General features: G+C 46.1%; 1 protein-coding gene across 1 annotated transcript; it reads right to left on the bottom strand.

Moving 5' to 3' along the window:
- Positions 1 to 9967: 9967 nt before the first annotated feature.
- LOC119316380 (UPF0481 protein At3g47200-like) lies at positions 9968 to 12580 on the bottom strand. Its single transcript, XM_037590696.1, has 2 exons — positions 11938 to 12580; positions 9968 to 10774 (listed from the first exon to the last, which is right to left on the bottom strand). Exons 1-2 carry the CDS (start codon positions 12541 to 12543, stop codon positions 10022 to 10024), a joined length of 1359 nt encoding a protein of 452 aa, XP_037446593.1. The 5' UTR covers positions 12544 to 12580; the 3' UTR covers positions 9968 to 10021.
- Between the last annotated feature and the right edge of the window lie 14792 nt (positions 12581 to 27372).

Raw genomic sequence — 27372 nt, 5'->3', positions numbered from 1 at the left:
GTGGTCCAGCTTCGTCTGCTCCGCCAGCATCATCATCATGTCCTGCATCTTCTTCTACATGATGACTGTGTACAGCATCACCGTCGTGATCATCTCCTGGGGATTCTTCGTCTTCTCGCCCGCCCGAGCAGCGGTGGTTGTCTTGCTGCCCTTCCTCATTTCTTGCCCGGCCCCCATGGACGACTTCGTAGTCATCTTCATCACCTTGCCACCGATAGCCATCCATGAAACCACGCAAGAGCAGGTGGTCCCGCACCTGCCCGGAATCCGGGTCCGCAATAAGGCTATTCAGCTTGCATCTTCGACACGGTCATCTTATCTCCGTCTCGTTCTTTTGAAGCATCTCGGCCTTCGCAGACCTCAAAAACCTATTCACGATGCCTTCGGTCATCGTGCGGACCATGGTCGCCTGCGGGGTAGAGCAAAACGATATTTTAGAACCAAGAAAAAATTTGGCATGACTTTCCCTAAAAATAGGACCAAAAAGAATGTTTAATGCCAAAATTCTCGCCGAAACGGAAATGAATCAACATTCCGGCAAAATATTGGCAACTATCGCATTTCAAATACCGGTACACCTCCAAACACAAACACATATGCAAAACCACAAACATATGCAACACCCCGAACATACATAGATCTAGCTAGGCCATAAAAAGTGCATGTGCACATTGTTGTAGGGAGAACAATATAAATATAGCTTCCGCCCTTACTTACCTAGCAAAACAAGGTAACTTAACCACTTAATTTGAATGAATTTATGGTGGAAATGAGGTGAAAAAGAGCAGGCACCCGAGACAAGGAGGAGGCAGTGGAGAGAATGAAGTGGGGAGAAAGTGAGTGTGGGAGGAGAGGCTGTCCAAAATATCTTGTTGCTGCCCACTTACTAATGGCGCACCAACCACAAATGCGCCATTAGTAATCCAGGTTACTAATGGTGCACCACCTGGTGATGCGCCATTAGTAGTTTTGCAAAAAAAAATACTAATGGCGCACTACACCACGGTGCGCCATTACTAGTTTAAACTAGTAATGGCGCACCGCGTGCGAGTGCGCCATTAGTAGTTTTACAAAAAAAGGAATAAAAAAATAAAAAAAAACAACATTAGTGGCGCACTCTCTGGCAGGTGCGCCATTACTAGTTACAACTAGTAATGGCGCACTGCCTGTGGATGTGCCATTAGTATGTTTGGACAGGCGCACTAGTTCAAAAAAAAATTGATACTAATGGCGCACCGTGTGCCAGGTGCGCCATTAGTAGTTTCAACTCTAATGGCGCATCAGAAGGTGGTGCGCCATTAGTATATACTAACGTCGCACCACTTGTCTGGTGCGTCATTAGTGTCAATCCCATCTATAGCCCTTTTTCTAGTAGTGTAAAGGTGCCTTCTATATATACAACACTTACGAAAATTTCATTCTCCCTCTGTTTTTTCTTCTGTTTCCCCATTGAAGCACCGCCCGCGCGCCCCGGTCGATCGACGCCGTCGCCGTCGCCGCCCCCGTCCTCGTCGCCGCCCTCGTCTCCGTCGCCGCCCCGGGCCCATCCCCGTCGCGCCGTCCCCGCGTCGCCGCCCCCGCGTCACGCCCCGGCCCGTCGCCTCGCCGTCGCCGTCGCCCCGCTGTGAGCTCTCCCCTCTAACCCCTCTCCCTCGCCCCCGGCGGCCACCATGGGCGCCGCCCCTCCCCGAGCCCATACACACACACACACAAGCATGATGAACACACACACACACATGTACATATGTATGAATTAATGCATGTATATATTAGTATATATGTATTTTGTATGTTTAATTAGTTTAGATTTTTTAGATTATTATTTTTTCACTAGTATATATGTATGAATGCATGTTAGATGGATATAATTAGTGTTTAATTAGTATAGAAATTTTTTATATAATCTTGTTTTTCAGTTTTTTAATGGATGTATAAAAGTTGTGTTTTCTGTTTTTAGTGTTAGATGCTTAATTAGTACGAAATAGCATATAGAATTTTGACATATGCAATGATAGCATAATTAGTGTTATATAGAAATGTTAGAAATTTTAGTTATCAAAATCCAATCATTAAAAAAATGTTACTTTTTGGCGGGCATATAGCTAGTATTTGTTCTCGACGATGCCCGGCCCGCATCCTCGCCGTCGACCCGTCCGCGATGACGTCCGACTGACCCATGTCCGGGACTGGGCTCCGCCGGGCTGGCACTAGGAGGTGCTGCCTGGAGGGGCGCGCCGCTTGATGAGGAACCCGGTCCCGGGTCCCGTCGTCAACCCTGATCTCGTTTGGTGGCGTTCGCGTGGGCCAGTTTCGGTGCGGAGGGAGCCGGCCCCGCCGGAGGTGGTACGTCACCGTGTCAGGGAGGAGGACGAGCACGTCTATCGCTACATGGTTGCGTTAGAGGGCGGCAGGTTCTCCAATACCTGGCAGTTTCTTCAGGGATCTCACTTCAGCTATGATCGTGTGAGGGTTCCTTCTCTTTGGGTGTCCACCGCCCGCGTCGCAGGAACCGCGAGTGTCCTAGATTCTTCTGTAGTATTCGATCTTTAATTAGCTACCTAGCCAGTGATGTACTATTCAATATTATATATTATTCGAGACGATGTATTCGAGATTATATCTATTATTCGAGACGATGTATTCGAGATTATATCTATTATTCGAGACGATGTATTCGAGATTATATCTATTATTCGAGACGATGTAATTTGAATACTAAATTGTTTTATATTTCTTTTGGCATAGTTAAATAAAAGCTATGGCGGACAATACCGACAGAGAGGGAGAACAGACCATGTTCGATATAATACGCGGGCCAGATGATGATCAGATTGAAGAAGATTATGACGGCTCCGAATTTCTAAACAACACCAGAGAGGGTGATATGATATTCGATCGCGACGACCGAATTGATGAAGTGATCATGAACTACGATTATGACAATGACGAAGAACATGTTGATCCTGAAACAACAAAGACCGGCGAGGTATATATATTTATATAGGCAGGCATCTGGTGCTCATCACATGTTTTAAATGAGTTGAAGATATATTAACGAATCGATCTTTCTTCTTTCAGCCATCCGGATCGAGCAAATCTTCAGGCAACAGGACGAAATGAGGCCCGAACAAAAAGTTGAAGGAGGGCGTAAAGTATAATATCGAGGCAATCAGACCTAATGGCGAACCATTAGCGCCTAAGAAGATTGCGAACAAGTTCGTTCGTCAGTGCAGAGTTCTTGTGAAGGACTAACTCCCGATCTCCTTTCAAGAATGGAGAGAGCCAGCAAAGCCACGTCCAGATCTTACTTTTGTCGACGACAGACAAAAAAGTCTGCTTTGGGATACTCTCATGGAACATTTCACCCTACCAAATCATTTCACAGAAGCAGATGTGCAGAAAGTCAAGGACGTTGCTCTTAGGAAGATGGCGGTTGCATTCAAGAACCACAAGAATCGTGAATGGGACAAGTACGTCAAGGGAGGAAGGAAGACTTCAGTATTCGAGGGAACACTAGAGAATCAAAGTGCTCATTGGAACGATTTCGTGAAATTCAAGGATTCAGAATTAGCTAAGGAACGGTCGAGAATAAACAAGAAGAATGCCGAAAAAAAGGATAAGTTCCATAAGCTGGGGCCAGGTGGCTACGCGGTGGCAATGCCTAAGTGGGATAAGTCTGAGAAAGAGATGGAGGATGCAGGTGTCACTCCGGTTACTAAGAGCTGGCCCCCAGGTGCAGGACTTGGTTCTATGCGCATGGGGGGAGTTGGACCCGAAGACAGGCAAAGTTTCGACGAAGGCATGTCTGAACGGAGCCAACGATAATATACTTGTTGCAATAGAAGAGGCTCGAACGGGGGTGTTCCAGCCCAACAGAGAGAACGACGAGCTTACGCGTGCCCTGGGAAATCCTGAACACCCGGGAAGAACACGAGGCAAGGGCGCTATTCCGTGGTATGAGGGGTTTTCGGACTGGAACGTCGACTACATAACCCGTGCGAGAAGGAAGCTTGCGGAGGAGAAGCAGAGGAAGATGGAGGAGGAGAAGAGGAAGCTGGACTATGAACGCCTTCAAGGCCTAGAATCAGCGCACGCGGACTTGGTAGTCAAATTCCAGCGGCAGCAGGAGCAGATCGACTCACTTAGCCAGCAAATAGGGTCTCAGCAGCTGCAGCAGCTAGCAGATGATCCAGCATTGGATACCACCGCCCCATCCATGCCGAGAAGCAGCGTGGGTTCCGCCCCGTTTGACGCAATGCTGGATAGATACCCTGTGGATGACATCGCGGAGAACACTAACTGCGAGCTACACTTCAAAATTAAGAACATATCCTTGAAGGTGGCGGACGATGTTGCTTATACAAATTCCCCCGATGCAACCTTCCATTGCAACCCGATTCCAGCAGGCTATGCTCATGTCGTGGTTGATGAGGTGGTGGACCAATATTCGGGGCTAGAGCTTGACATTCCTGGAGGTGACGAGGAGCACACACTCGGAGATGCCAAACATCGTATCATCCTATGGAGAAAGGATTGCATCATCTTTCGAAGGCCACCGACACCGCGTCACCCGACTCCTCGTCGAAGTCCGCCACCGAGTCAGCAGACTCCCGCTCCTCCAAGTCCACCAACGCGTGAGGCCACTCCTCCTCCTCCAAGTCCGGCAAAGTGTCAGGTCACTCCTCCTCCAAGTCCGACACAGCGTCAGACGTCCACTCCTCCTCCAAGTCCGGCACAACCTCAGGCCACTCCTCCTCCATGTCCGGCACAGCTTCAGGCCACTCCTCCTTGTCCAACTCAGCCCCGTCAGCCGTCTCCGCCGCCTCAGCAATCGCAGAAGAGACACCCCGCAGCTATGGTGCGTAGCGATACGAGTCGAGGTCATAGTACAGGAACTACAGGCGGAGGCAAGCGATATAAATATGGTCCAAACCTCACTACTCCTCTTCCTGAGAGGGCTTATGACAGGACCGAGGAGCAAACCAATGCCATAGTGCGGGCAGAAGTCGACGCCCATTTTGGACCGAAACCGCCACCGCCGCCAAGGGAGAAAGTGCCTGTGGAAGTAGTTAACCACTTCATTCATATGGCTCAACCACCAGCTCCTAAGCCTGTTGACACAGACTATGAGCGCCACATCAGGAAGTTACATCGACAACGTCTACAGAAGGAGGCAAGCTCGAGCTCGAGCAAACAACAAGCAGCTGTCAAAAAATGCGGGAAAACCATTGCCCAGCTGGGAGAACAGGCGGCGCAATCGATCCCCCCGCTTGTTGTGCCGCCAACAACACGTGACAGTACGTGCGCCCAATATTATTGTGGGCAAACAGTTTACATTCCCGAGGTGGGCGATGTGGTAATAACCCAGGAGCATATAATGCAAGCTAAAACTCTTAAAATCACTGTTGGATAACTCCTCGAGATCGAGGACATGCCTGTGCTTACAGAGGAGGAAATAAAACGGAAATATGCCCGGGGCCAACCTTTGGTCAAGCCAGAAGAGGTCAAGAAGCTCCCAACGAGAATGTATAAATTGCATCAATGGTACATGGACATTATCAAGAGATCCGATCGAGAGTCCCTCATGGTGCAAGTCAAGAAGGATCATTACTACCATCAGAAACCTGTGATCGTTGAGTATTTTGAACTGTTTCAGTTATACAATCAAGACGCACTCGACAAATCTATCGTCAGTTGCTATTGTCTGTAAGTGATTTCTTTCTGTAATTTAAGTCTCAAGCTAGCTGTAGTGATCCTTTTGATCAATCATTACCTGTAATTATCCTCACTATATTCTTTTCTGTGGCATTATGCAGGATGAAGATGTATGAAATGAGAAAATGTGGACGCTATGGCATTGGGTTCATTGACCCAAACACCGTTAATGAATACACATGGAAAATAAACAAGCATCATGAAAAGCAGGTAGAGGACAGCATGCTAGAGTTCTTGAAGCGCCTCAAATACAATGAAGATATACTACTTCCTTACAACTTTCAATGAGTCACACTTTCTTGTACTACAAATTCTCTGTTTTTGCCTACTAGTTAGCTACATGTTTTTGCTTACATATGTCCGCTTAATTAAGACATGCAAACGTGTGTGCATGCAGATTTCACTGGATCTTGTGTATCATTAAAGTTGACGCCGGAACAGTTGAAATACTGGACTTACTACTCAAAGCAAATAGTGACTATAACATCTTGTTTGAGATAGTCAACAGGTAATTTCAATCATTATTAACTATATATCTCGGCCTATTTAGTTCGTCATTTCATGATATGAACTATTTAATAACCCCTTTATTCATTTTCTTTGTCGGTGGGCAGGGCTTGGGCAAGGTTCATAAGCGTCACAGAAGGCGAATGGAAACGACAACTGAAATGGTTTCGACCCAAGGTAAGTAATTAAGTAGTACTAGCTAGCTAGTTAGCTGCCATCTCTTTAATTATCATGCTTGATTAATTATTATCTGATCAAATTAAATTCCATTCTCGTAATAAAGGCCCTGAAGCAGGCGCAGGGGACTGATCTGTGTGCATTCTGCGTTTGCGAGAACATTCGCATGATGGTGTCCGAAAGGAGCTGATCTCAAAGACAGGAATGGGTACGCTTGTCAGAACACTATTCACAATTTTTACACCATTATCGATATCTAATCACACAACTAATACACATGCATATTGATATCCTTCTTAACAGTTTACAGAGGTGCGGGACAAGCTCCTAGAAACGAAGCGCGTAGAAGCACTTCAAGAGGAAATAGCGGGATTTTTGCTCGACCAGGTCATAAATCCGAAAGGAGAATACTATTACCCGCTACCGCCCCCATCGACCAGGTCATGAACCACTTCCAATTGTCATCGTGCTCCGAAGGCACCAATTAGGCTAATGCCACTGGCTCCGAAGGCAACATGCATATGTAGCAGAAGTATATATAGCTATACATGTGTGTATGTGTGAATTAATATGGTGGTTTGTGAGACATTGATGATATATATATGATTGGTTCTACTAGAAATTCTATATATATATATGCATAACGTGTACAATGTGTAGTATCGTAAAATACTAGCAAACGAAAAAGAATTAAAATGGAAAACACAAAATTAAATGAAAAAGAAATCATAAACCAAAACCCCCAAACATTTTAGTACCGGTTGGTGTTACCAACCGGTACTAAAGGGCTCCCGGCCCCCGGAGCTAGCTCGTGCCACGTGGTTGCCCTTTAGCACCGGTTCGTGCTGAACCGGTACTAAAGGGGGGAGGGGCCTTTAGTGCCCACACTTTAGTACCAGTTATGGAACCGGCACTAAAGGACCTTACGAACCGGTGCTATTGACCGGTTCTGTACTAGTGAGTATGCACAATTCTTCACCCATCGAGCAATTGGTTGTTGATTTGTCGTCTCTTCCGATCGCAGCATCGCTGCCTTGAGGTCCTTCCCACGGCTGCAGCTATGTCACTCCTACGAGCCAGAGTGTCCCCACATGCAGTCCACCTAGTCGTTCACGCACCTTGACATCTATCATGGTCCTCGTTGCGTCACCTGTCTACGCACAGGATCACCACTGTGCGCGCATGGTCTTCATCATGCTTTTGGGTTTTTCCTGATGTACTTCGAGCATACCCTCCACACTTCTACAGATAACCAACGTGGCCCCTTCAGGCCACCTCTGGTTCCGCCGACCACCCTTCGTCTTCGTCTAACACACACTCGTTGCCAGTGTTGTCATTATTTTCCCCAACCACTTTGTCTACTTTGGAAACCGTGAGCAACATTGCCGCCTTCTATCCCCATGCATGTTTCCACCACTGCTCTCTTGGAGGCCTCCTTTGTTGGTCCCCTCACTATCCCCATGCATGTTTCCACCACTGCTCTCTTGGAGGCCTCCTTTGTTGGTCCCCTCACTATCCCCATGCATGTTTCCACCACTACTCTCTTGGAGGCCTCCTTTGTTGGTCCCCTGACATGGCAACAGTTCATACTGGTCTCCGTCTACGCATGTCCGATGCTGATAACACCGTCCCGTGCCTTCATCCCTGACGTGTCCCCGAGCTTGGCAACCCCAGTGCGACACCTCGTCTACAACGGCTTCGATAATATCGTCTTCGGCATCAACACCCTCCATAACGATTGCCTGGATCACATCACGGTTTTCTTTCTAGCGCACGACCGTGCCCCTGACTACACATCGCTTCCTTGCACCCACGGCTCCACATGCGGCTACCTCGACACTGGCAACTCTGACTCGACATAGACCACAACGTCCTTCGCACGACTACCTCGATCGCTGCTACACTGCCCCACGCTCTCGGCTACCTCGACAAAGGCACAAAGGGCAACGCCTTGCTTGAGCAATCTCGACGGTTTTCACTCCGGCCACAACATGCGAAAGGTCACGAAATGATCACAAGGGTTTATGCACTAAGAACAGGCAAGCTTTTGGAGAATAAATTCCCGACCTGCCATAAAAAATTGGCCGAGACCATATTACTGTGCTACAAGGATTATGAGGAATTGTTCATGCGCCATAAAAAGTCTGTCATTGAATGCTCATTTCAAAGAATTTTTCGATCATATATTTTTGATGACATATAAACCATATTTTATTGACAAAAAATATAAGTCAAAATTTTGCACGAGAAAAATGATGGCTTTGTATACAAAAACAAAGGAGTATTGCATATAGATAGTGACATGGTGGAGCACTGAGAGCGGTCCTAGGGTATCTTCAAGGGAGACTCGCAAAGCTCCGGTATATATTCTATTGGATATATTTGTTCACTTTTGTAATCCAATAGGGACCTGTATCGGTTCGCCAAGTGGTGGGGACGTCAGTTTACCGGTAAAGTGGAGACAAAAGTAAGGGAGATATACCAGAGTCCGAACATTCACTTGACCAACTAAAAGCCTCCGCGTGGTCCTTCTCTCTTTTCTCTCTTCACATGCATGGTCCCACTCTCCTCTCTCTCCTCTCAACCAGACTCCACACCACAAATAGTCACCACATACATGATCCCCACCTACCTTTTCTCCTTCCAGCCGAATAGTACTTTATAATTAGTGTTGGATGGCTCACTCTAGTATTCTGTCTGCGGACCACATCCATCCTGTCACTTTCATTGTGTCGCGTCATTACATCAGTTTAGTGCCGTCACCTAGCATAGGTCTGGTTTTCATGTTCGTGGCGCTACGATTTCCCGGTGACTCGGGGGATGTTATTGTCGGAGTCACTCTCTCGTCAAAGTTGTGACACCTATCCTCCCCGAGCCAGTTATCCTCTTGGGCATCTCATCGAGAGTGTGGTGTCTCATTGTTTGCTTTCGCCCATGGTTAAATCACATCAAAATATCACAAACTAGTATTTCTTAAACTCTGAATTCGCAAGTTACAAAACTCGCGTACATGTCCGTGTATATATACACAAACCTAAGCCTAGATCCCTAAACTCAACACTTAATAGGTGACGATATCCATCACCTGCACATACAACTCTTGAACGTGAATTCAATCGGCAACACTAGCAAACTCCAAACCAGACCCAGGGTATACGGGCGGACTCAAGCCATGACACCTAACTCAACTCTTAAGCAGTGATGATCGACCACCATCACGAACATGAACTCAAGCAACAACACTAGGTAATTAGCTAGCAGCTTACATAGGATCCCATTACATGTCGAACGTCAGATGGGGAGGCTCCCCCTCATGAATTTGTTCTCTAGGGGAGGAATGACCCATTGGTCATAGGGCGTAATGTTTACACCGGGACACGCCCAAATACTCAGCAATGATCGTGTTTCATGTAGAATTGCAAAAATAAATTGAATCATGACGAACGCCACACAAAGTCACAAACACGACACAACACATGCTATCTTCGCTCCTGCACAGTGTAAATAACCCAGAGGCTTGATGATGTACGACAACAACATTAACCTCAAACAGAAAACGAAACGAATTCATGCAGCAGGACCGAGTAGCAGGTACTAGTTATTAAGTTGTTGCGGCGACGGATCACATGGGAGATGGTGCCGATGGCGGTGGGCTGTTGCTGTCGCCCCCGTAGAACTGCAGCACGGTGTAGACGGTCTGCATGATGGTCATGCCGAGGAGGAAGATGGCGGCGGCGAGGGAGAGGAACGCCCAGGGGCTCCTGAAGTAGGTGTGGATGAGGTTGGCGCGCCACATGTTCCACGGCTGCCGGAAGTAGCCGTTCACCTGCCGCTGCACGGCGTCGAGGGCGCTGTTGGGCTCGAGCACCACGTCCCTAGAAATGGTGTTGAACAGCTTGGCCACGGCCTGGTCGCTGCCGATGGCATTCTGAATGATGCCCTTGGAGCTCAGCAGCGCCACGTCCTTGGCCGAGTCGATGATGTTGTCCATGAAGAAGACGTAGCCAGTCACGTCATTTCCGGCTCCAGCATGTAGCCGCTCGAACGCCATCATGTTGAGGAACATGTACTCCGTGGAGTCGTCCACCGACACCGTCGGCATGCTCAGCGTGCCGCGCCGGAACCGGATGTCGTGCAGGCTCAGCGTCTTGCTCGGCTTGAACTGGATCCCAGCTTCGTAGAGCTCCACTGCTGACCGGATGATAGCGTTGTCGTCCTCAATGTCCTGGGGGCTCCGAATTTTGTGGTGCTTACCAGTGAGCATGCTCCGGCGAAAGACATCCAGCGGGTGGAGCCCTAGGCCGATGCCTGCTGGTAGTGTCCCAGATGATTGGGCCAGAAATTTCAGCACCATTCGGTTGATGAAGTCTTCGCTCTGGCCATCATCCATGCATGCAATCATCAACATCCATTAGTTGAAGAGAAAGAGACACCATTGAAATAGTCGCCTTATAGATAAATCAACCATCACGAGTCCATATAAAATGTTCAGGTGTAACGAAAGTAATTATAAGTTTGCTGGGGCAACAAAACAAACATGCCCAAAATTAAAGAGAAAACAAGCGACACGGGTGGAAAATAGGCAGCTAGCAGGAGAAGCAAGGTGGTCCTGCCGATGTCAGCTCGGCATAGTAGGTAGTACTAAAATTGCAAATCAGTCAGCTTACATATCTACTGTGTACTAAAAAAGAAAGGTGTGTCCCGAAGCACACCATTTTGTGCCTGAAACTTTATTTTGGGTAAGTCAATTTTCAGGGATGTTGGATTCCATCATTCTTTTTTTTTATTCTTCCTCTTCGATCTCTCTTCCTCTCCTCCGTCTACGATGGCAGGCCTCATTGCAGCTCACCATGCCGTCCTTGCCTCCAGCGAGGGGGCGCTCTAAATCAGGTGGGAATCAACACTAAGGCCTCATTTGGTTGCAGGAGCAAATAAACACAGGACAGCTAACCCCTCTGTAATTCTCAAAAAAAGAGAAGCTAACCCCTCTGTCTCGACCTCGAAGGTCTGCCATGCCTCCTTCTTCCTTCTATCACGAAATCGACTTACCCAAATTGTAAATTTAGGCAATATGCATACTCCTTCCAATCCATATTACTTGTCTGTTAGATACATCGATATCTAGATAAATCTAGGGCAAATAATATGGATCAAAGGTAGTATAACCATGTGCCCTACTTTATATGGGTGTGGCTAAGTCTTAGTCGACTGAGGCTTAATCAAGTTTCAATGAAGAAATGTTTGTACAAATCTTCATGTAAGATCTTCAGAATAAAGCATGAGACTTGGTTAAGTCTCGATCGCCTGAGATTTAGCATCCCATTTTTTACATAATTAAATTTTTGGCAACGGGGCCTTCACAACAAAACTATTATTGCATATATGTTAACTAGGATGATGTGAATTACTGCATGTCATATTTCAAAACAATTTGAGGAATATTTATAATGTACCTTTTTGTTCATTTTTTTATAGAATTACTGTGTGCAATTTTCATTGTTTAATATTTTTTTACAACAGTATTGAAAGGCAGGGTACCTGAGGCTTTCCGCTCTCAACCTCAACGAGCTTCTGAAGCAGGAGCAGCGGTAGCTGGTTCTCGAGCATGAGCACGTCTCGCCGGATGTAGGGCACCATGTAGAGTATCCCGTGGGGGCTGAAGATCGGGTCGTTATGTGCGTAGTCGCCGACCTGCTTCCCGTCGGCAGCGGTGCACCTCATCACCTCGAGCAGGAAGCAGCCGTCGAAGATCATCATGGCCAGGAACCGGTCCCTGCCCCCGCCGTCGGCACGCCACTCGTTGTCGAGGTCCATGTACGCGCCCTCCAGCTCCTCCGTCACCTCCTCCACGGCGGCGACAAAGTCGTCGAGCGGCCGGTTCGCGCGGAGGAGCAGCTGGCGCAGCGCCCGGTGCTTGTGCTCCTCCATGGGGCGCAGGTCGCGGTCGCCGTGGTGGAAGGGGCCGAGCGACACCACCTGCGGCTGGTAGGCCTTGCTCTTGATGTTGGTCATGCAGGGCGGCACTTGGTAGATGCAGTGGCGCTCCCACCGCGACACCTCCGCCGACTTGTCGGCTTCCTTGAGCTTCTTCTCCACGTCCACCACCCACGTCCTCTTGCTGCTGCTGCCGCCGGCCGCCGCCATTGCGATTGATTGATTTATGCAAGATATATGGTTGCTATAGCTAGGATAGCAGTCAGATAGTACTGATCTATGCATGCATATGGAATTGTGGAGGCCGATGCAGAGCAGGGCTAGCTATATCTACGTAGAGAGATACGTTACTTGCAAGAGTTGCATTGCATGCCACATTCCGCGTGCTAGACAGGTGTGTACGTACAAAAAGAGGTTCATTCATGTGCATGCACGCATGCTGGTCCTATTCCATGGTCCGGTGCTGGTCCCCTTATTTCACTCCATGGTAACACGCATGCAGCTTAGTACATGGTCATATATTTTTATTATATTAGGCTATATGATATATAGGTTGGAAGGTTCACGGGGAAATGTTTTTTCACCTCCTCCCCCACACGGCGACTAGGGTTTCCCCGCCTTCCACCGGCGTCACCGCCGATTTGTCTCCAACAATGTTTGCTAGTGTTCATGTGTCTTCAGGTTGGATCCTTTCGCTCTACACTTCTCTTCATCGGCAGCGGTTTTTATTCTGGTGCGCTAGTCCTATTGGGCTTAGCACCACGACTTCCTAATTGTCTACTACAACAATGTTTGCCCTGCTCCAATAAGGGAGGGGCGACACCAACTGTCCTCCTTCGGCTCAGTCCTCATGGCGCTAGGTGGTCTACAGACGTAGATGCAATATTTACTTATAGTGGTATTTTTACTGCCTTCGGAAATGATGAATAGATCGAAAGTTTTCCTTAAAAACTTGGTTATATGATATGAGAAATGATTAGAATCATCGGGACGATTCTACGCTCCGCGCCCACCGTAAATCTCAAGGTTTTTGCAACATCATCTATGTTTCTGAAAGATGGGTAATGTTGCAGTGGCAGCTCGACGATGCAAGAGAACATTTCTAGATCATAACCTCTGATGCAAATAAAATTCTACAACATAATATCTGTTGCAAAAATATATATACAACACAACCTTTGTAAGAAATATCAGTTGCAACATTTGCAAAAAAGTTCTATAACACAGTGTATGGTGCAAAAGTGAAGAACGACGCTCGTCATTAGATTTGTGCCAGATCTGACACGTCGTGAAGGATCCGCCGGCTGACGCATATCACTCCTCATATGATATATAATATATTCTATTACTGTGAGGAAGGGGTCATGGTCAATTTGGGTCATTACCGGTAGTCTTTACAGCTCCAAGATGATCAGAAGTTGCAAGCTTTAGGCAAAGGGGAGATCAAGATGCTACGGGAGCCGCTGGCCGGAGGCACAAGGAAGCCAGGAATTAATACGCACGTGAAAGTAGATGTTCTTTTTTTTGCGAAATAAAGTAGATGTTGTTCAGTCGTTGGGAATGGTCCATGCAAGCGAACATCTGATCAGCTCCAGGATGGAGGCATCACATGCATTTGCTTTATACTGCCTCATGTGCGTATCTCTAAGTTGCTAATTTTACTAATATTTAACATCAATTATATGTCACAAAAGTTAGAACACTTAAAGTTTCTATTGAAATATATTTTGTAAAGGACTGGTGGGCTGCTTTCATCCACGGTGGAGTAAATAGCAAAAAAAACTACCATATTTAGGGCTAGAGTTACAAAAAAACCTTATCATTTTTTTAATTTCTCAACAATCTACCACTATTTTGGTTGGTTGTTCCAAAAAACACTGGTGAGTGAATGGTTTACTTTTAATCATGATTATGACAATGTTGGCCCACCCGTCAGGTCTGACCTAACATAAATGTCAACATCGTTAGTTCGACCGTTATGACAGGTTGGACCCCACATGTCGGTCTCTTCCAAAAAAAATAAAAAAGCAATCTGGTCTCTATAACTTTTCCACAAAAGCAATACTTTATAAAAAAGCACTCGTGTCCCTATAACTTAAAAAATGTAACTTAAAAAACAACCAGGTCCTATTAGCTTTTCTAAAAATACAATCAGGTCTCTGTTATTAAAAAAATGCTAGCAGGAGCTAGCTAGCTCACGGACGGACACAGCCGGAGCTATCAAGCTCATGTGAGTACTGCGGTCAGCCGGAGATAGCTAGCTTACGCGCGACCGTGACCAGCTGGAGCTAGCTAGCTCACCAACGCAGTCGGAGCCAAAGCAGTCGTCGCTGCATGTTGCACGCTCACTGCCGCTGCTACTTGCCGCCGCCGCAGCTCGCTGCTGCTGCTTGCGGCCGCCCGCCTCTGCTGTTGCATGCTGCCGCTCGTTGCTACTGCTTGCTGCGGTTGACGCTTGCCGCCGCCGTTGCTGCTTGCCTTGTAGGTACACGTGGCAGCCGGGCGTGGTTCTGGCCAGTGGCGGATTCAAGACTGGAACAAGCCTCGGGCCCAAATTTTTTTTTCGTCACGAGAAAAAAACTTAACGTCCATCAAGCAATAGCTACCTCAATAGAATACTTTAAATATGAGCGAATTGCACCAAATATTTAGAATTTAAACTCAATGCTTAGAGATACAACAAAATAGATAAAAAGATGACAAAAACTACGAACACATGCAGTAAAAAGAATACCAAATCAATGGCTTGCTTCATTAGTGTTTTCCATAACTTGATCGATGCTGGAAAAAGAGCCAACACCTTAGATAAATAAAAAGCAAACTTTCATAAGAGAAGACATAAACATCAAGTGAAACAACTAACATTGTACAAAGTTGAACACTTATTACTACGAGGAGGTAGAATTCCTTTGCGAGATGCATAGATTGAAAGCGATATAGAATAGCATCATCATCAACCTTTGCAAAAATTTCTTGCTCAATATTGCACTCCATGGAATAATTCAACCAATCATCACCCATCTTATTCCTCAACTCAGTCTTGATAATACTTATAGCCGAGAAAGCTCTTTCCACTCATGTCAACTCAATAAAACGATATACCAAAGGAAAGACCATGTGTCTATCAGTTTGAACCATCTTCACAGCAAGAGCACCAAGGTTATTACAACTAACAAAACTTGAATTAGCTCTCACATCAGCAATGAAGTTTTCAAGTTGGTTTCTAAGGACAAAAGAAATCTCATATATGGAGAAGTCATCAGCATACATCTCAGCAAGTTGAACAAATTTATCTTCATCAAAATTAGCAAACGAGTTCCTTGGATCAAGACAAGCAATGCATCTCAACAATCGAGTAGATCTTTCAGCAAAGCGGTTATTTAACTCATTAATTATTTGGTCAAGCAGAACATTGAATATTTCATATATGAAGCGTTGACAGAAAGTTACCATTTGACCACCACGCCTCCTTGAACGACCCCGAGCGAGTATTGTATCATCCATGTTAGGCAATATAATGTTATGTTTAACACAAAAGTCGGTTGTGTCCTTCAAGAGCTGATCCCAACCATTTTCTCTCATATTTTGATAATGATAAGACGAGCTTTATATTCTTCTTGGCTCTTTATGGTGGCACGATCCATCACATTTACCACAGACTGTCTTTGATTTTTGAAAGCCACATATTGTTGTCTAGTTTTCTTGTGAGCACTGCCAACATGTGTATCAATAATACTAAGTCCATCCTTCCAATTTTGAAACCCTACTGTTGTGAATGCCTCAACACCATAGTTTTCTGCTCTAGGTTACTTAAAAAGAAAGCAATAGAAACAAAGGGCTGCCTCCTTAGCAACACTATATTCCAACCAATTGGAATGCTTCCCGAACCATTTAGCTTGAAAGGATCCCTTTTTCAAAGAATTTCCTCTAGTTTCTTTTTTCAATTTATGACCAGTTGGTTGGCATGGAACCATATTTACATCCATCCTTCTAGCGACATCTCTAATGTCTGGATATAAGCTTTCAATAGGTTTCCTAAGACCAGGATCATGATGAATATCACCTTCCCTCAGTTGATCACGAGCAAAATCAAGAATAACAAAGATGTTACTTTCTCAAGTTGAGATTGAAGGCGGGTCCTTTGAAGTCAAGGGCAGTGGTCCCATTTCTGCAGTTGTTTCATTTTCTGGGGTTGCTTCAGTCCTCTCAGCCCCTTGATTCCCTCTAGCTAAAAGCATGGGTGTAGACACTTCTGTTGCGGCCAAGGATGAAAATTATCTCTTCATCTTTTATTTCTACAAAATGAAATGAAATTATATTAATAGTGGCAACAACAATATTCACATTCAAATATAATTCAAGTTATATTGAATGCTTGATATCCCCATAAGCAGTCTGTAGTAGCAAATCCAAACATTATAGCAGTCTAGTAGGTCAAAAATGTTCAATATTTAAGATTTCTAGCAACAACAGCACATCAGGCACTTGCCCACTTACCAATCCTGTCTTGGGCTGGGCGTGGCAGAGAGCTGGGCGCGCTAGCGGCGGAGCAGGGCAGCAGGCAAGCAGCGGACGGGCGAGCAGGAGCATCGGAGCAGGCGAGCAAGGGGCGGGTGATGGGGCGAGCAGTGGAGCGGGCCAGGCCGACCGTGGACAAGCGGCGAAGGGCGTGGCTGAGCAGGCGAGCGTTGGAGCGGAGGAGAGTCACCGGCGGGCGGCGGCGGCTGCCTTGCCGCACTGGACCTAGCGGTGCGTGAGTGACTGCGTGGCCGTGGTTAGGTCTGGGTGTCGGGGGAGAGTTGGGCTATTTCCCTGCGCGTGAAGATGGAGAGCCAGGCCTGGGGCCTGGCTGTGTTTTGGGCTAACCCCCGGGCCCATTCAGAAAACATGGGTAGGTAATAACTAAAAAAAAGCCACGCCCCGGGCCTGGGCCTTGGGGCCCTGGGTCCCAGATCCGCCCCTGGTGCTGGCTGCCGACCTTGGCCTTGTTGCTGGCTGTCTGTGGCGGCGTCGGCCATGGCTCCGACAATGGTGTGCCCCTCTCTGGCTTGGGAGGGAGATAATGTAGGGAGATGAAGAGAAGAAAGAGAAGATAGAGCTTACACGTGGGCTCCAACAGCGTGTTTGGTTGGGGGAAATTAGAGATGGGGAATGGGAGTTGAGGGGTTAAGAGATTAAAAGTTCACTGTTTGATTAGAGGGTATGTGAGTTTCAGTGGGAAGGGGAATGAGAGTTGAGGAACCAATTCCCACCGATTTCTTCCCAGGGGGTACTCTGTTAATTCGTGAGCAGAGATTTAACCCACGCCAATTCCCATCATATGCCAAACAAGGGAATGGACGTAAAACTCTACTTCCCATGCCTAATCCCTCCATAAACATCTTTGTGTAAACTTCCATTCCCCTACCCGAGTGTTTACCAAACAAGCTAAGTATCGGCCAAATAAACAGTCAACAAACTGTTTGTTTAGGAGCGGTCCCGGCCTGTCTTAAAGCCAATCAATTTTAAATCACATGGCCATTGGTTTTTTCGAACAGCCAATCAAAATTGAAATAGTGGTTGATGTTTTTAGAAATTGAAGTAGTTTTCTGTAACCCAAGCCTACTTTCTTCTCTTGGGTTACAAAACAGGTCTACACGTGGGCTCCAACAAGTATCTTTTAATTTTTAAGAAAGGAAAAAAGTCTACTTTTACAAAACAGGTCTTTAATTTCAGAAAATCATCTCTGCAAAACTGTCCTGCTTATCCATGCCATTCTGATGGGAAATGGCTTTATTTCTCAACTTGCTTATTTGTGTCAACATAATGAACAATTGTATTGTATTGTACTCCCTCCGTTCCGAATTACTTATCTCAGGTATGGATGTATCTAGATGTATTTTAGTTCTAGATATATCCATTTCTGTGACGAATAATTTGGAACGGAAGAAGTATTGCTCAATGAGCTACCACGTTGATTTAATTGTGCTGAGGTAAAAAAAACCAATATTTTGAATAGGGCGCTACAAAATATAGCGAGGCCCTTCTCTAAATGCTACACAAGTTATAGCGCGCTAATAGCGTGCTATATTTCAAAATAGCGTTTGGAAAAAAATCAAATATATCTAGGAATAAAGTATTTAAGCAACTAAATTTTTCATAGGAGCAAGCAATATATGCATAAGGGCCAAATCCAGTACATAAAAATAGTAAGTCTCAAACATCAACACTCAACAGCCAAAGTTTAAGAGTCTCTAACATGAACAGCCGCCGGGGCAGCAACAATACAACACAAAATAACACACGAGTTTTAAGATAGTCTACATCAATAGCCACCGAAGGGGACAACATTACAACATAGCACAATCAAATTATTCAGAATCACTCACTGGTAAATGCATTTCATCGTCTTCCGATTCAGAAGAAGACTCAGCTGATTGCAACTCATCATCACGATAAATAGGAAGCAACTTCTTCTTCTTCCTAGGACGAGATTGAGACACTATCTTTCTTTTTGATGGAGCAACTTCTCCTTCTGATGTTGATTGTGCAACTTGTACATCTTCAGGTTCAACTCCTGTTTGCACTCCTTCAACAGACACAACACCAGTAATCCACTCATTACCTTCATCTTCTACAACATCTACAAATGTGTGGTCCTCAATTGGGTCCCTGTTTTTCATCCCTCTCTTTTCCTTTAGTTTGGAGTTGAACTTGATGAACACAAGGTCTCTCATTTTGTCATGAAGTAGCCTACTGCGTCTTTTTGTGTGAATCTGTAGGTGATGGGATTAGAGCATTGATTTCTTAGTATGAAAAAACAAGTAAACAAATGCAAGAAAAGTATGGCAAAGATACTGGGTTGTCCTTCTAATGTGACAATAAACAAGTTGACATATGGAATGCATCTTTCTGACCTGCTGAAAAACACTGAAATTCCTCTCATAAGCTGTTGCCAGCGGCATAGCAAGAGACGGGGAGGGCATGGAGATGGCTCAAGGGAAAGTGGGTATGCAACGGTGTGGATGCTTGATTACCTGGTGGTTGACTTGCCGACGGTGTGGTTGACATCACCCGTCGGTGTAGGATGGAGTCGACATGGAGGACGCTGCCGCGGCGAGATGATGCTGTCGCCGCTGCTCAAGATATTGCCGCCGCGCTGATGACTAGATCTTGCCGCTGCCTGCGCTCACGACCAGATGTTGCCGTCGTCGTCGCCGCCGCCGCTCATCTGGGCTAGTGGATGAGAAGTGAGAACTAGGGTTAGCCGGTTAGGTCTCGTGGGAGAATAAGTGAGAAAGCTAGTGGTCGGTCGTGGGTTGGTTTTGGGCTTTTGACCTGCTGGGCCTGCTGGGCTGCTCAAGATATTGCCGTCGCCGCTCATCTGCACGTTGTAACGTTGTAACGTTACAAAGTTATAGCGTGTGTAGCGCGCTAATTACGGATTAGCGCCGTAGCGTCCGATTTTGCCAAAACGTAACGCCTCCCTTCCAGATATGCTATAACCGCGTTATAACGGCGAAATAGCGCGCTATTCAAAATATTGTAAAAAACACATTAACGACAGAAAGAAAGGAAACACATCAATTAATTTATGTTTCTGCTAAAAAAATGCTCTCGGTAGAAACCCTACCGCCAATCGCAAGGGTGACTAACTTGGAAGGACATGGCGACTTGCAGGTTTGTTCATGCATCACTGCATTAATGCATTGATCACATATTTTGCGGTTTTGCCGAGTGAAAACTAATGTAGTCACTCGGTTGAAAATTCTGTAAGGGGCTAATTGCAGTCTGCCCTTGCTCTCCGGTGCAAATTACATGACATATTTATTATCTCTACTGGATATAATGGGTAGCCTTGCTGATAGTTTGTTATAGGGCGAGCTCTCAAGCTAGCCGTTGGATTTGGCAGCACAAACCTCTTCCATTCTGCGATTGTGCAACAATTTAATGGTGCTTTCGTCGTCTTCCTTTTGGGGCTCCGGAAGCATACGGGCATGGACTTGTGTGTGAGCGGTCATGAACTCTACTCTTTCTGAATTTTATGTGGTGCATTGGAGACAGTTTCAGACACGTGGGATGTCATGCCTGTCATACCGGGCGAAGCGTTCTGCACAAATTAAGATGCTCACGTTTCAGTGATTTGGTAGAAGCAGCACTAGCCACATTTACATAGATATTCACTGCATGAAGATGTGATGACTTGAACCAAAACGTGAACAAAGCCAAAACGTGATGATTACTTGTTTTGCTTCGAGACAAGTCTTGCTGCTGAGGTTGAAAAGTACCTATACTTCGTCACAAACTGGATGGATTGAGTGATTCTTTGTTGGTGAAATGATCTGCCCAGATAATTAGATAATGATAATTAAAGTTGTGTTGTGTTATTATTTTTGTTTTATCATGGGAAGAAGCCAAGCTAAGCAGGCGAGCAGAGGCATATGGTGCAGTCAATCAAACCCAAATCTAATTTTGCTCATCAGGCACATTCTAATCCACGTTTTCTGGAGTAGCCTGGTCCAGCATTAACGCTACCCACACAAAAAACTCGACTGCTAATACAGTGTCTGGATTCTTGGGTGGTTTTCGACTGAATTGTTGGATTGTGTTACGTGCAAGATGTTGGCCTCTGAACTGACACAGAGTTTGATTTTTCTCTGTCGTTGGTTTGTGCAGGATCTAGCACTGGTAATATCCTGCAGGCGTTGGAAGGAGTGAATTGCAGAAAACCACCACATTACAGCGAAGGTTTGCAGAAAAGACTTTTCTATGAAATTGTTGCAGAAAACACTGATTCTCGGCCTAATCTTTTGCAGAAAGCACTGATCCGGCTGTTTCGGCCTCTTAACCTTGTTTATGACAAGTGGGCCCAACTTTGGTGACATGGCATAACTGTTGGTCCCAGACGGCGTTAGACATGATGTGATGTGAATTTACCAAATAGTCTCTGGTTTTTTTGCAGAGGCACCCTTCTATCAGAAAACTAAAATGCAATTAGGTCCTTGTCATGCCAAGCTCGACTTTACTCTGCCGCCGGCCATCCCGCGTTCGTGCGCTGCCGCCCACGCCGATGCCCCGGCAGCGGCGGAGCTCACCGACGAGGGTGGCTGCTTGGTTGCGCCCGTGTTGCGTGCCGCCGGGCCGCCGCCGCTGCTTGCGCGCGGCTGCTGCTTGCTTCGGGGCTGCACGCCACCGCACCGTTGCTGCTGCTTTCACGCTGAAACTGCTGCTTTTGCCCATGTTGTGCGCCGCCGCGCTGCTGCTTGCTCTTGTGATGTGCACCGCGCCGAGGCTCGTGCTCGTGTTGCGCTAAGCGGCGCCACTGCTTGCTCCAGGGCCGAAGTCGGGGAGGCCGCCGGGAGGCCGCCGGGATGCACGCCGCCTGCTCAGGAAAGAGAGAGGAGGGAGGATGGTGACGGGGAGGTGCAACCGCCGCTACTTGCGCCAGGGCCGAGGTCGGGGAGGCCGCCGGGCTCATCGTTGCTGCTGCCGCGCGAGTCCCCGACGCCCCGGCTCCATCTCCCCTTCCCCGCGTCCGCAGCCAGAGGCCGTCGACCGTAGAGCCGCCCCGCGGCTACCCCCTAGCCGTCGACAGCGACGTCCATTGCCGCTGCGCCACCACCACCCCCGGCGGAGACAGAGGAATCAGGCTGCGCGCGTGGCAGCTCGGACGGACGAACGCTCCCCACGATTTGGATTTATCTTTGGGAGGGAGGGTTTTCTTGTAAAAAGACCAGCCTAACGTCGTCTACAGCAAAACGTTACGCCACTTCATCAAATGTGGGACCCATATGTCATAATCGCGGTTAAAATGGCCTAAGTGATCGATCAGTGTATTTTGCAAAAGATTAGGCCGAGAATTAGTGTTTTCTGCAACAATTTCATAGAAGAGTCTTTTCTGCAAACCTTCGCTGTAATGTGGTGGTTTTCTACAATTCACTCCGTTGGAAGAGTACCTGCCAGTTTTGCTAGGATTGGTTAAAGAAGGTTAGTAATTGCTAAAAAATTTGGTTCTTTTATTTTTCCGTTTTGGTTTTGATGCTCGGCAAATCTGATGTTTGTCCTCCATTTGGTTGAATCATAACTGAATTCGCTGTATAGTGCCACATACCTATCTGGCCTGAAGACATAAAGCAAACCTTTGGAGGCAGAGTTGTCTTTCTTCTCAAGTAAAATAATAATAGTAACATATTTATACAAACAAAATAATATCCTACCTGAAAAAATTGTATGTGAATAATGAAAGAATTAACAGGATAACGCTTAAATGAAGAATGTGTGCTGAAAACAATCTGTATAAGACGACAAAAGGAATCACAAAGGATGGAAACGAGAAAGTTGATTTTTCTGTGATTAACAAAATTAAATAGTTGCAGTAGTTAATTTGAGATGGTAAAATATTGTCTTTGATGTATGTTATTTGATTTTTTTTGTCATGTGTTCCTTTGCGATACACCAATTTATCCACCCAACACATTATGTAAAGTACATAGGAATGCAAGTGCTTATGCTATTTAAGGGACAATTGTATAATTCACTAGAACTTGAAGTGGTCTGGTTTCTGTACATCAAAGCATATTTTTTTTGGAGGATATGAAGAATGAAGATACCAGAACTTAGACCAACTGAGCGTTGAGAAGAGTGGTTTATGCACTGATATATGCACCCGCGTCTCTTCTGAATCTATTTAATTAAGCTGCAACTCATGTGTGAGAGACTTGGTTTGTGCAGATATTGTAGAAGCTTAATGCTGACAATTAGGTGTTCTAGAAGTATGTCTTTTAATTGTCACAAGAACTGTACTTATATCTGATTGTTGACATGCCAACGGAAGTGCCTAATTCTCAGTTAGGCTTTGATTCTTATGTTACTTTCTTACTGGGCTTGTTTTATTTTATTTTGGGAAAACCCATGATTTTACCCTAACCCAAAATTGCTGAGGTAGGATAAGAGTAATCAGAACCCAAGCCTAATTCTCCATTTCAATGTACACAAAATTACTGATGCATCTCTATTTCAATGTACACCAAATTCAGTTGGAGTAGACTCCAAATCTACGAATCATTCTTCCTACAAAGAGTAGAAACAAAGCCTATCGACACAACCAGAACACTTTTTTAACTGTTAAACTTAGCAAGCAGTAACTCATGCAGAGTAGTTCTTCAGAGCTCTATCCAGCCTGACATCAAAGGGAGTCGAGTACGGCTTCAGTTTTCTATCCTGCAACAGATAATTAAAGGTAAGTACATCGTTCGAGAAGATTGCTTCATTGACATGCATGTTTATTGTGCCTGCCATCAGTTCAACGGTTTGCTCACCTCGCTTCCGTTTTGCTTACTGCAGATTGTCAGAAGGTTGAAGGTGGAGTCGAACTCCGAGCTCGAGGTCGCGGCGGTGTAGTGGTGACTGGTCGTGCCCGATCTAGGTAAAATCTTCGTCTCATTTTTGGTCCGCGTGACGATGATCTGTTTCTTCAGGAGTTTCTTCAGGAAACCAGAGCCGGCTCAGGATGCCTTCCTGGACGATGATGACACAGTGAGTGGGTTTTGAATCTTTCGTTGTGCCTATCGGATCGGATTCGATGCCTATATGGTACTGATGAATTGCTAACCGCTTGATTTGGTGTTTCCTCTGTGGTGTGGCGCGTGTATTGTTTTCAGATCATGAAGCGAGTGGAGCACCAAAGGAGGATCTCGGGGATGAAGGAGGCGTCGGCGACGACCTCAGGTGAGAGGTATGAGACTGCAAATCGATTTGCCGTTTCTAGGGAGCACCAAAAAACTGAATTTGTTAGTGCTTAAAATTTAGACCGTTCTGTTTGATATATTTGCACTGTTGAGGTGGTCTTCTTTAATAGACTCTGGGTGTTTTCGCATAGATGGATTATTCATTGTTATGTGTTATCACAGTTCTAGATGAACTTTGTAGTTAGAAAGCTGATCTGAAATTGCTTAGGGTGCATGTTTAGTTTAATGTATAGTGTGCTACAGACCTAGAAGCAATATGTTGAAAAACTATAACTTTCTCATTTTGTGCTTATGTTAGTTATGAGGATGTATATGGCAGTTGATTTTAGTGTATTTTCAGTTTTAAATCTTAAGCTTATCTCCTGAGCATGCCTGAACAATGCATAATCTATTATATAATCAGTTTGATGATAGAACTGACTATTGCAGTATATCTTGTTGGAGCATAACATGGCCTCCTGATTTTATTGCATGCTTTTGTTATCAGAACTCTGCTTCGCCAAGTTTTATTCTGAAATCCATATGAGGTTTTAACCAAGCTGGTTTTAAATTTATGAGTAGGCATGTAACGCAGGTAATACTAGAGCTCCCAGCCTTCTCAGCTGTCAAAAAGGAGGTACAGCCAACTATCTGTTGAACTGAGCTGGACCTCTGCCTTGCACTGGCAGCGACGGCACCGTTCTCAAAGGAAAGAATTCCTTATTTAACACTATTTTAAATTTTGTTTCCCTATTTAATACTGGAAAAATGTTTCTTTTCTATCTAACACCAACTTTAAATTTTGTTCCCAATGTAACACTTTCGTCCATTTTTTGACCTAACGGTGTTAAATGGAATGTGAAAGGATAAGTTTACCCTTGGTTCTGCTGCAAAAACTCCTCGAAGCATGGTGGTGGGGATGGCTCAAAATAGCGTACGTGGTTTGTGTCCCATTTGTACACATTCAATCACCAAGTTGTAGTTGTACGTACGTGGTTCGTGTCCTAGGCTGCTGCTATATATACATATACTTTGTAAGACCGTGGATTGAAGCAATAAAGTAAAATCACCACTCAGGATACGTACGTGTGACAATCAGCCGAAGTCTCCTACGCGTGTGTGCGTTTGGGTATCCAACCAAAGGTTGTTGTGTACGTACATGTTTATTTTCTATTTTTTGTTGTACGTACGTCGGTACGTGCTTGGAGATCACTAGATCAGCGAGCTGAGGCCAACTTTGCATTCCAGTGCATCGGGCTTCGTAAGGTGAGTCTCGACGTAAAGTATATCATCGGGTTGAGCCGACTTGGGACAAAAACCAAGACAATCAACGTTGCTTCACTTAGTCGTCGTTCGACAGTGTCGTCGTAAAGTACTCGATGGCGGGTCTGCCCCAACAATGACCAAGGCGCAGCGGACGGGAGCGGACGAGTGTTGAGCGAGCCCGTGATCGACTGTTGGTTTTAGAATGCCGGATCGATTCACCCAAATAGTACGTGCATTGCTAGCTCAAAAACACATGGAGCTTGATTAACTTTTCCCTAGAAGCAGAACGTGCTCATCTCTAGCCGCGTATGTACGAACGTACTTGGAATCTTGCTTGTGCTAGCTTGGCGAATAGAACGAACATGTCAAAGAAAATGGTTGAATAGATGTTCAAGGGCAGAATTGTCATTTCATGTGCCATTTAACACTGTTTGCACAAAAAATGGATGGAAGTGTTATATTGGGAATAAAATTTAAAGGTTGTGTTAGATAGAAAAGAATTATTTTTTCAGTGTCAAATAGGGAATAAAGTTTTTGGACAGTGTTAAGGAATTCTCTCTTCTCAAAGTGGCGGGGGCGGTGTGCCACGCCTGTGGGCAAAAATCACAAATTTGACCCATGAACAAAAAGAATTCACAAAATGAACTGTTGACAAAAAAATTCATCCGGCTAACCTTTTTATGTAGCGTCCAATATCTAGACGCTACAGTACACTGTACAACGACTGACTGATAGACGCTACACACCTGATCAACATCACAATGCAGACTATCTAATGCTAAGTCAATATGCAATGCCTGAGAGTTAGACGTTACACTATACAGTATAGTGCCTAGCGTCTAGGCGCTGCACGGTCGACTCAAACGCTGCAATCGATCAAGTGGAGTAGGACGTGGCGGTCTATGTTGCCTTGGCGATGCGATGCAATATGATATAGTACTAGCTCTAGTAGTACTTGAGTAGTTAAAAAATGGTTACTGTACACCCTTGGACAAATGTAGTGCACACGGTCACGTGAAGGCCGTGACTGTACCTACGACCGGAGCACAGTGACGGCACATGTGTGGAAGAAGATGTGTAGTCAAACTCAGGAAATCCTGCTATGCTAGCACTGTAGCTCTTAGTCGTTGCACATTAACTTAGCAATTTTTATGCAGTCTGAGATATGATGCTGGTCAGGCGTGTAGCGCCTGTCAGTCAGGTGCTGCACAGTTTAGGTGTGGCGCCTAGATGTCGGGCGCTACACAAAAGGATTAGCCGGATGAAATTTTTTTGCCAACAGTTTATTTTGTAAATTCTTTTTATTCATAGGTCAAATTTATCATTTATGCCACGCCCGTGCTGGTGTCGTCGCTGACGCGCGTGCAGGTCATGTGTCTGGTGCTAGACATGATGGCCAGGACCAGACCATCGTCATCTGCAACGACTAGCAGCAGAACAGACAAGTCATCTATGACCTCGACAGGACATGCTGGCCTTTGTGCCGGCGCAGTGCGACAAGCTTGCAGCGTCACTATAGTGTTCTTGTAGAGAGATAGAATTTATAGTACTGATCAGGTGAAATAAGCAGATGTGGCAATGGTACTGAAGCAACGGTCTTTTTTTAATCAATGTGCTCTCGATTGTAAAGGTGATAAAAAGTCAAACTCCTACGGCCGAAGAGCCCCGCGTCGCCCTCCCGCGGGCGACACGGGCGCTAACCTAGCTGCCCCCGAACTCCTCCTCCCCCGTCGCCTTCCTCCCCCGCCGCCGCCGCCAAGCGCCGCCGGGCAAAGCCCGCGCGGCGCCGGCGGCGGCGAGCCTCCCGGTTTTCGCCCTCTTGCGCAGCTTCGGGCGTTGCGGGGCGCTCGTTCTGCAGTGGGTGTTGGAGACAGCGTGGCGAGCTGACGGAGGCGAGCGGGAGCGTGCGAGCTCGCGGAGGCGTGCAGCGACGGGCGCGAGTGTGGCTCGTGGAGGCGTGGATCTGGGCGCGGCAAGCTAGCGTCGCTGGGCGCGCGTGGCTCGCGGAGGCGCGGAGGGCGCGGCGAGCTAGCACCGACGGAGGCGACGGGCGCGGGCGAGTCGCGGA

Source organism: Triticum dicoccoides, chromosome 6A (genome assembly GCF_002162155.2).
Source record: "Triticum dicoccoides isolate Atlit2015 ecotype Zavitan chromosome 6A, WEW_v2.0, whole genome shotgun sequence".
Lineage (NCBI taxonomy): Eukaryota > Viridiplantae > Streptophyta > Magnoliopsida > Poales > Poaceae > Triticum > Triticum dicoccoides.
Note: the sequence above shows the minus strand (reverse complement) of the source record. Positions and strands in the feature narration are given on the sequence as shown.

Excerpts from the sequence above, each read along its gene's own strand:
- LOC119316380 (XM_037590696.1), bottom strand. The coding sequence starts at position 12,543 with ATGGCGGCGGCCGGCGGCAGCAGCAGCAAGAGGACGTGGGTGGTGGAC. Across the intron at positions 10,775-11,937 it reads TTGAGAGCGGAAAGCCTCAG|AGCGAAGACTTCATCAACCG; the intron begins GTACCCTGCCTT and ends GATGATGGCCAG.